This window comes from Humulus lupulus, chromosome 4, assembly GCF_963169125.1.
Source record: "Humulus lupulus chromosome 4, drHumLupu1.1, whole genome shotgun sequence".
NCBI lineage: Eukaryota > Viridiplantae > Streptophyta > Magnoliopsida > Rosales > Cannabaceae > Humulus > Humulus lupulus.
The window spans coordinates 22,797,592-22,807,022 of NC_084796.1; the positions used below are offsets into that span (position 1 = coordinate 22,797,592).

General features: G+C 35.8%; 2 protein-coding genes across 4 annotated transcripts; both read right to left on the reverse strand.

Annotated features, from left to right (window-relative positions):
• Positions 1-215: 215 nt before the first annotated feature.
• LOC133830185 (aldehyde oxidase GLOX-like) lies at positions 216-4,116 on the reverse strand. Its single transcript, XM_062260110.1, has 2 exons — positions 2,556-4,116; positions 216-1,089 (listed from the first exon to the last, which is right to left on the reverse strand). The coding sequence occupies exons 1-2, from the start codon at positions 3,748-3,750 to the stop codon at positions 377-379; spliced, it is 1,908 nt and encodes a 635-aa protein (XP_062116094.1). The 5' UTR covers positions 3,751-4,116; the 3' UTR covers positions 216-376.
• A 148-nt stretch (positions 4,117-4,264) lies between these two features.
• On the reverse strand, positions 4,265-9,046 carry LOC133830186 (E3 ubiquitin-protein ligase RGLG2-like). 3 transcript variants are annotated; one of them, XM_062260111.1, is made up of 12 exons: positions 8,892-9,046; positions 7,618-7,896; positions 6,997-7,081; positions 6,779-6,919; positions 6,580-6,693; positions 6,381-6,478; positions 5,676-5,755; positions 5,487-5,592; positions 5,265-5,392; positions 4,990-5,164; positions 4,798-4,854; positions 4,265-4,690 (listed from the first exon to the last, which is right to left on the reverse strand). In XM_062260111.1, the coding sequence occupies exons 2-12, from the start codon at positions 7,870-7,872 to the stop codon at positions 4,610-4,612; spliced, it is 1,320 nt and encodes a 439-aa protein (XP_062116095.1). In that variant the 5' UTR covers positions 7,873-7,896; positions 8,892-9,046; the 3' UTR covers positions 4,265-4,609. The 3 variants fall into 3 exon arrangements, with proteins under 3 accessions (XP_062116095.1, XP_062116096.1, XP_062116097.1); XM_062260112.1 differs by lacking the exon at positions 8,892-9,046 and adding an exon at positions 8,756-8,890; XM_062260113.1 differs by lacking the exon at positions 8,892-9,046 and adding an exon at positions 8,510-8,653.
• Positions 9,047-9,431: the final 385 nt, after the last annotated feature.

Below are 9,431 nucleotides of genomic sequence, written 5' to 3' on the forward strand. Positions count from 1 at the left end.
TAATTATAGGGGTTATTTTATTATTTTGGACTTGTAATTATGATATTATTTAGTGTAAATTAAATGATCATTTATAAGAATTATTTTCCAACAATGATCAAAGTTTGACAACCACCTAAATTATGGATATTACAAATCTGTCACAATCTGGATAGTGACATGTATTATATTGGAGAGAAACTTTCTAAAATTAGTGAGGGTATCCAAGGTGAGAATAAAGACATGCAATTCTTTCATTATATGAGCTTTGATAATTAAAAATGGATAAGTTTTCTGACCCATTATTACATTTATTCTGTACCTCATTATTTCAAACTTATTTCCACATACAGACATACAAAACAAAAAAAAACCCTCAAGATCGAACTATAAACTATTAACTATGTATGAACCGGACCCACTGAGAAAGACTAGGAATCCCTTGATTAACAATAGTAAGCATGTAATAACCGGAGGGAGCAACGTTGGCAGAAGGAGGAGCCTCCAAAACGGCATTAACCCAACCAGTCTTATCTCTCTCCATACTCTTAGCCCTCAGTCTCAGCAATCTCTGATTCATCGACATCGAGTGCGTCGTAAACGGCGGCGCGTAAACGACAAAATCAACGTCTCGACTGGGCTTTGTAGCCATGAAAAACCGAACGTGGAACTCTCCACCATAAACGACGCCGTTGCGGTGCTGGCTGTGTATGGTGATGTTCGCGGGTCTCGTAGAGTTGTACTGGTGGTCCATGTAGTAGGGAATGAAAGCTTGTAACCTCAGCTCAGTTGGGTAGGAGACGCCGCTGAATGTGTACCTGTCGTTAGGGTTACTGCCCCCTACTAGGACCCTCCCGTCGGGTAGGAGGACCGCCGAGGAGTGGTACATTCTTGGGATACTTGTACGTCTCAGGAGAGAGAATCTTCCTCCTTGTGGTTTTGTTGCGTTGTAGAGAAATGGCCGGAGAGAGGCGTTTCTTGCTCTGTCCCAACCGGCGACGCCGCGCTCGGCGCCGTTGATGATTAGAACGTCGCCGGTTGGGAGTAGTAGCATGTCGTTCATTAGACGAGGACCTGGCATGCGCTCCATGCTCCACTTGTGTGTGTTGCCTGTTTTTTTGGCAGGGAATTTAATTTATTTGAGGCGATTTATTAATTGCAACGTACAAATATTAACCAGTGAATACAATACAACAATATATACACGTTTTATAACAATTGAAAATGTTGTTTATCATTATATTATACTATGAAATAAAGATCTCAATAATTATTACACATGTGCACTGCAGAAGAACTGCATATGTCATGCATGTAATCAAGAAGTGGGATTCAGTCTTTTTTTTTTTTAATAAAATATCATATTTTTGAATATATACAAATAATGAAATAACTTTTCTTAATGTACTTATGGAAAATTATTTGGGTGATTATTTTTGTTCCTAACGGTAGTGTTATTTTTGTTTTCTCACACGGAGAAATTGTAAATATTTTATATATAACGGTATATATATAGCAGATATTTTACTGTTTTCAAGAAATTTTAAAATAATTTATAATATTGAAATTAAGGTTCAAATAATTAATTGAATGCATTATTAATTTTTATACTATTATAAAATACATTATTTGAACTCTAATTTATACATCTTAAATTATTCGGATTTTTTTTAACTTAATAGAATACTTACTACAACTATCATATACTCTGTCTAATTTAAAATAATTAGATAAGCGAAAGATGGGAGGAAAAGTTCAGGCTTCCACTCTGATACCATAATGCGGAAAGAAAGAAAAAACTTGTATTCGATCTTGAAACAATTTACACACCTATGAAAAGCACCTAAAACTCTATTTATAGAGATGGAAAAGACCAAAACTAACCTAAACTAAGGTACAGATATTGACTAAGTCGATGTAACTAACTAATGATAAAAAAAAACAAAATAAAGGTCCTAAATACAATGCTAATACTGTCATCTAAAATAATTAATTTATAGTTTCTAAGAGATAACAAGAATAAAAACGCTAGAGACAAAAATATTAACCTACAAAGAAGCTCCTCTTAATTATATATACCTCAATAACTTAATGTATTAATGTTGTGATGTTTCAATATTTTCGTTCATTCACTTGTAGCGCCTAGTAAAATTGACATTCGATCAAGAAGATTGCTCATTGCACTATTACTAAAAAATTACATATATAAATTTATGCTAGACCTATGTATATTACATAGCTAGACTCAAATGACCTTTCTAGGTACAACATTTTGAAACTTTTCTAAACCACTTAATTTAATTAATTAGAATTTTCATTTTAGTGTAGTAGCTAGTAGAAATTCTAAATTCTGAACACAGCAAAATTATAAAGAATGTCTAGAAAAAAAATTAATTTACTTTTCATATTTATCTCTTTTAATTAAATTTAGTTACTAACATCTTCACCTCATAATGATAAGTATTTGATATGTCATGTAGTTAGTGTAGTGTTATTCTTCCTTATGTATATAAATTTTAGGCTAATAATCAAATTTAACCAACAAAAAAAAAAGACGAAGCACCCTCCAACCGTACCTGAGATAACCATCCTTCCGCATGAGTTCAAGCCTTCAAGATATCTATGACGCCGGCGGGAAGCTCGGTAGGCCCCTGAGGCGGAGCCACCACAGACCATGACTTCGACTTTCTGAAACCTATCAGCATGTTCTAAAGGAAGTATGACCGACGAACCAGTACTGGGATAGTTCCTCGAACCGTTTCCAGGTATCCTCGGAAAGTTCTTAACAACCCTGTTTCGTCTGTAGTTGAAGAGTATCGAGTCCCTGTTAGCGAAAATAAACAAGTTACCATCCGAAGAAAGATGTAAAAACGGGTAAAGATTGTTTCCTCTCGAGTTCCTGTCGTTTGTGCTTCTCAGAAGAGGGAGATGAAACGCTTGATTGTCGTTCGAAGACATCTTTGGAACGAACTCGTAGCTGAACACTCTCCTCCCTCCAACGACAATAACCCTATCGCGTTGCGGCAATGCCAAGCTCGACGCGTACCATCTTTCATCCGAAAGTTGTGTCCTAGACTGCCTCCAGTCGCAGTGGTGATTGTTACAAGGCCGGAAGTATCTGATGCGTCGAGCGCCTCGGCCGTTTCCGCCGGCTTGGAGGAGTGTCCCGTTGCTTAGGAAAGAACCCGAGGAGCACCAAGGGTCGGTGTCAAGCCTAAGAGGCCTTATTCTGTTAGTTGAAATGTCGTACTCGATGGAATGAGCGAAGCACGAAGGGTCGGAGACATCATCGCCCGACCGCGAGCATTGTCTTCCGCTGCTGAATCGACGGCGGAGCTGGTACCGGGAGGGGCCAGCCTGAGTTTGGTCGAAGATGATGACTGTGCCGTGGTGAGTTAAGGCCATGTGCATGGCTACTACACCTACGTTGTCAAGTAAAAGGTCCCAGCGGCCTTGCCTACTGTGGTTTGCTACTGAGGAAGAGGAGTGGCTTACTGCATTGATATGTCCAAAGGAATGGAGTGTGATTAAGAGAGCTAATATGGTGGCTTTGGTTATGATAACAAGGTGGTGGGAGTGAGTATTTTTATCTGCCATAATGTTAGAAATGATGAGTTGAAGAGTGTGTGTTTTGGTATGGAAAGAAGGGTTTATATATATATAGGCTCTCTCTCTCTCAACTTCACCAACCAATGGATTAGTGCACGCAAGAAGTAAGTGAAGGCGTGTGTGACCGAATTTTTTTGCTTCAATATAGTCGGATAAATGCATTTAAGAAATGTGTGATTCTATAGTGCATGGAAATAAGGGCTAGATTTGGTTGGTTGCTCGTTAAGTTGGGTTAGTTTATATTAAGAGAAGGAAAATAAAATGTTTAGTCCTAAGAATAATGTAAGCTATGGAGAATGAGTCTTTGGCTGATTGGCATTAGAACCGGTAGATTTGGAGAAAAACACTCTGAAAAAGCTCACTTTCTTATGGAATACCGATCTATGAATTTTGGACAAGATTAAGCAAAAAGTTGATGAAATTAAAATTTAACATTCGAGGAGGGGTCTAAAGTTAAAGATTGGGGATAATACAACTTGCATTACTACTAGAATGTGTGTAATCATATAATTTGTAAGTAGATAAAATCCATTATATAAAGAATGTTTTTTTTACAAATAATTTAAAGATTTTACATATTTCACATCTGCTCGGTATCAATAATAATTAAGTTATTTACTTGTTTTACTTTTTCCAATGTCTTAGCTTTGGCAAATTCCTCTCGTACAAATGTGTAAAACCAATGATCCAGCCACTATAATAGCACAAGTAACAAAGTTCTGTCACAATGTGCGCATCTGAAGTATGTTGATATTAAGCAGAAAATGAATTCGGGCAGCTCGGCCAATAAAAAAGTACAGGGAACAAAGTACAGTGAATTGACAAAAACTAGAGATATTTACAAGGCACATTATTTGCAGAACTCCCCCACCCCACAGCCCAGCAATGAATTTTCAGGAGATCTAATATGACATCTAATTAATTACACAACCAAAGATTGCCCTTAAATTGTATTGTGAATGAGCTTCACTGTCCGCAAGTTGAGTGTAAACCAGTGCCAAAACTTTTAACCCGCTCTTCTTTAATAGAGCTTTATTCTTGTATGAATATTGCTACGACAAATGGGGCACAGGTCAAGATCTTGTCCACACTCGCAACAAGTCTGCAAATTATATCAGAATTGAAAGAAAGAAAAAATCATATTTTGATTCAACTATCTTATTCTTCAATGCATAATAAAAACAGTAGAGATTAGAGTAGACCACTCACTTGGTGGCCACAACCAAATGCCATATCCTTTGGATTGGTAAGACAAATTGGGCAAAGCTGTCAGAATCACAAAAGAAATGGTTTTAAGAATCTGCTATCATCAAGACTAATTTGGAGACTCAGTGATTGGATGAACGACCATTATGGATGACTAAAATGATATTGAAAAGAATCTAGATAAGAAGTACATACATGATTATCAGAAGCAGAACTGGCAGGAGTTGCCCTGCTAACACCCGGATCATTTCTTACAGCAGTAGGTGCACTTGGGCGATAACTGCTTGGACGTTTCGAAGCGCTGCCTGAAGCCGATCCATAGTTAGGAGGGGGAAGAGGAACCCTGTCTATTGCCTTCCCTCTGCTACAGCTGTTTGAGAAATGGAAGAAAATGTATGGAATTGATTTTTTAGGTATCAACTCTAGTCACAAAGTGCTAGAGCAACTAAAATCAAAAGATAGATTGTTACCCCAAGATATTGAGCTCCAGTGTTGCTTTATACTGAGATGGTATTTCCATCAATGCTCCAAGTGCAAATTCTGTTTCTTTTCTGGATCTGTCCATATTCTTTGACATTATATCTGTAAAATTCACGAACTACAGGAGGGGGAAAAAAGCACTTTTGGATCAAAATTTGACCAAAAGTATTAAGGAAAACAAAAATTATTTCCAGATGGCTAGAAGAACTTGCCTGGAAGTTATCAAAGGCCCGGGCAGGGATGTTATCATCAAATTTTCTCATCATATCCCAAGGTCCATCTCCAACCCCAACGAGTATAATTGACAATGGATACTCACTGCAAATGGAAATGGACTAGCAAATTAAGAAGGTTCTTTGCAAAGAGATAAGACTACAGAAACAAGCCAACCAAACAATTACCTTGCCTTCACAATTGCATCAATAGTTTTCTTTTCCTGAGGGCTTAACTCCCCACGTTCAGTATCAATACTTCTAGTTACCTATGACACGTTATAATAAATAAAACTCAACAGTGAGAAATGGACAGAACAGGCAATCTGGGCATTGTACTTTTATTTACTAGGTGAAATTAAAGTTGTTACTTTTCTTTAAAATAAACAATTTTTTAAGAAAATAAAACCAAATTTGAAAACAAGAGAAAAGGGTAGCAATGTCAGCAATATAAACTTTAAGCCCATGGCCAACAGTCATTGTTCACTTAGAAATAATGACCTCACTATATGTGTAAACTGTCCATATTTATATAACATATAATATGCCTACACAGAATTATAAATAATCAATTGGATGACTAAAGGTAATCGGATATTTATGCTGGTTATATGAATTTTAGAAACCCTATATATTTGCCACATGATGATTTAACTCCTTGGCATGCTCAATTTCTGTGTCTTCACGGATGAAACATCTGAAAGGACAAAATCATATAAATTCATACACTTGATAAGATACATTTAGGAGACTTGAAGCTTGGATCACTCACTCACACACTATCCCATCCAACCACTTGTGAGAGCCTCAAGTGACAAGACAAATTCATACTGAGTAACACTGCTTGATGAGAAACTTTCAAAATGACTATAAAATAAAGAATAGAATAATTACCTGTCCATCAGCTATTATTACTAAAACATGGTACTGACTGCCACTCTGCTCAACAACAGTGATGGCCATTTCTATTATTGGAGCAAATGATGTGGGCCCTGTTACCAAAGGAAAAGGCCAAAAGCACACAAGAGCACTGTAAGCAAATAACCCACAAGGAATGAAGAAACCAAAAGAAATTTCTTTGTCAAACAGTAACCTGCTAGTCGTAACTGAGGGACAAGTTCTCTATATCGGCTCAAAACTTCTTCAAATCCATTACAAAACCGCTCATCCGGATAGAAACTGAAAACTTCCTGGTCATGGGTTGATGCTGCCAACATATGGGATCACAAACTTTTCAGATGTTGAAAGGATGAAATAAAGTAATAACTGCAACATTCATTCAGAAGAAATACCATCTCCGAATCCAAAACAAGGAATCAGGTTATCCTCATCGAATGAAGACAATGTTTTCCCAATAATTGAAATGGCTTGTTCATAAGGATTTTGTGTTTCGCCAATGTGATGCAAGCTTTTTCGATGGAATGACCTTGCGCCTAATACAAAAGTAAGTTAAAGATCTTGTTTCTAGCACTTTGGAAAGGAACTATTTTACACCTAAATGAGACCAAACCTGTCCACTCATTGCTCTTCGTGAAATCAATACCGACAATAAGATTGGAAGACTCCAACCCGGCATGAGCCAAAGCCTCAGTTACCTGAGGAGGTAGAAGTTGATTATTGCAGAGCATAATATTAATGTAGTGGCATCAGCAAACTTAATAGCAATCTACTTGACTTTGACATTGATTTATGCAATTGTGATCTATACTTTCATGGCTTTACCTTTTCTTAACTATAAACTGATGCTTTCATTAAGAACACAAATTAAGTCCAGAAAACATGGAAGAAAGAGCACACTAGGAAAAACCTCAAGAATGCACTGTCATACAGGAATGAAATTGAGATTTCAACCTTATGTAATTCGAAAAGCATATGTTAAAATGACCTGTGTAGCACAAACCATGTGACCATGAGAATATAGCCTAAATGCATAAGTTTGAAAACATTACGTCTTCCACAAAGTAAAAGACTTAACAAGTGAGAGTGGTCATGAATAAAATAAAATCCCAAAAGGAAAAGAAGTCTTTCATGTCTCTCACATATGGAATCCTTTAAATTATCATAGGTATATCGTTCCATTTCAACCAAAGGCACCCATAGATATTTAGGACTAATATCCCAACTATCTTACCTCTGCAAGGCTATTGTAGTTATCATCTATTTTCGAGTACTTCCTCTCTAACTTCTTTTTTGACACAGGGGCTCGACCTTCACTGTAGCTATGAGATTCAGGTGCATAATACGGCTGCTGGTTGGCATAGTATGGCTGTTGAGCGTACTCTTGGCTTGGCTGAGCATATGGAGATTGTGGATAACTTGAAGAATATGATCTAGACCCATAAGAAGGGTGTCTTGGACTCTCCCGTTTGGAGAGTATCCCACCCATCAAACTCTATTTCCTACAGAATATCTGCAACAAACCAAGTGACTCCACAAATCATTCCACCATAGATGGTCATGAAACCAGCCAAGTAATGATCACTTAAAGCAAAGTCAACAATTGAGAAGGCATTTTCAAAACCAAACAGATACTAGTCTTTATTTAATGTTAGTTACTAGCATTATTTATTTCAATTAATTAAACTGAATGAGTCTTCTCAAACCATCTTTTCCGTTATTGAAAATCACGGAAGAAATCGCTCATATAAAGTTTCATTATTGGCTTCACAAATACGTCTATATATCCCAAATGCAACTCCAGATTCGATGAAGATAAGGAAAACAGGTAAAGTTTGTCCCAAAAAATTCTCTAAAAAGTAATATATTTATAAAAAAAATCTCTGAAAAAGTAAAGCTTAAGGAACTTTGGAGTAACATGGTGGGAATAAAAGAATATCCAAAATTGTCAACTGTTATACAAATGAATCTTTTTATTTATAAATCATCTTTCTTGAACACAGATGGTGCATTTGTGTTCATTAGCATTAATCCACCAAAATCAAACCTAAATAAATCTAAGAATTGAAAATCAAGACAAAATTAAGCCCCAATTACAGCCAAAATCGTTATTTATCCAAACTCACCTCACAATGCATATCTAAAAGAAATCCCAGAAAGCTACATATCACGTATTCTTTCACATTTCTTTTCAAGATCCTATATAGCAGCATACCCTCACCTCACTTCAACTCTCAAGACCATAAACAACAAAATTATCCAACACCCACCTCCCAAAATTCATTCTTTAACAAAAATTACACAAATTAAGCAACAAAAAATCTCTTAAAATACCCACAAACAAAAAAACAAAAAATTAAAAGTTGGGATACCTTAAAAGAAGTATGTCAATGTAAACGCAGCATTTGAGCATAGATGCATGTGAAAGATGATGACAAAGAAGCGGAGAAGACTAAAAATATTAGAGACTTGAAATGAAAAGTAAAGCGGTAGATGGAGAAAGCTTACCTATAATAAAAAGGTTCGTCCTCTTTCTTTCCAAGAAATTTCCCTTGTTCCTCAAAAATAAAAATAAAATAAAAACATATATATCTAAACTTGACTTGGATTACTTGTCACTTGTCAGTGTTTCTGTCTTTGGCCGATAGTGACTCGCACTCTCGCCCGCCGTTTCCACTTTATGGTTTTTCCATTTTCACCCCACTACTATGCATGACCATGATACGAGTTTAGATTTTAAATTTTTTTTTTTTTTTTTGAGATGAAGTTTAGATTTTAATTAGCTCGACTTAATTATTACTTTTTTTTTTAAGGAGTTGTTACTTGATTCAACATCTTATCATAATAATAAATGTGAAATGATAGGAACTCACAAAATAAAACAAATTTAAATATAATTAATCTTAGTTTGTCAAAAAAATCTAATTGTCCACACATAGATAATCAATATTTGTATTTTATTGTAATTATATATATTGTGTAATAATATCTAATGTTAAATGGATTTAATATGTGGAATCACAATTCACGGAAATTTTAAACTTTAAA

Bases quoted from the DNA above. Each gene is read 5' to 3' on its own strand.
- LOC133830185 (XM_062260110.1), bottom strand. From the start codon at position 3,750: ATGCATTTATCCGACTATATTGAAGCAAAAAAATTCGGTCACACACGC. The intron at 1,090-2,555 runs GTACGGTTGGAG...CCAAAAAAACAG, and splicing joins CGGAAGGATGGTTATCTCAG to GCAACACACACAAGTGGAGC.
- LOC133830186 (XM_062260111.1), bottom strand. From the start codon at position 7,872: ATGGGTGGGATACTCTCCAAACGGGAGAGTCCAAGACACCCTTCTTAT. The intron at 7,082-7,617 runs GTAAGATAGTTG...CTACCTCCTCAG, and splicing joins ACTACAATAGCCTTGCAGAG to GTAACTGAGGCTTTGGCTCA. The intron at 5,165-5,264 runs GTAACAATCTAT...TTTCTCAAACAG, and splicing joins CTGGAGCTCAATATCTTGGG to CTGTAGCAGAGGGAAGGCAA.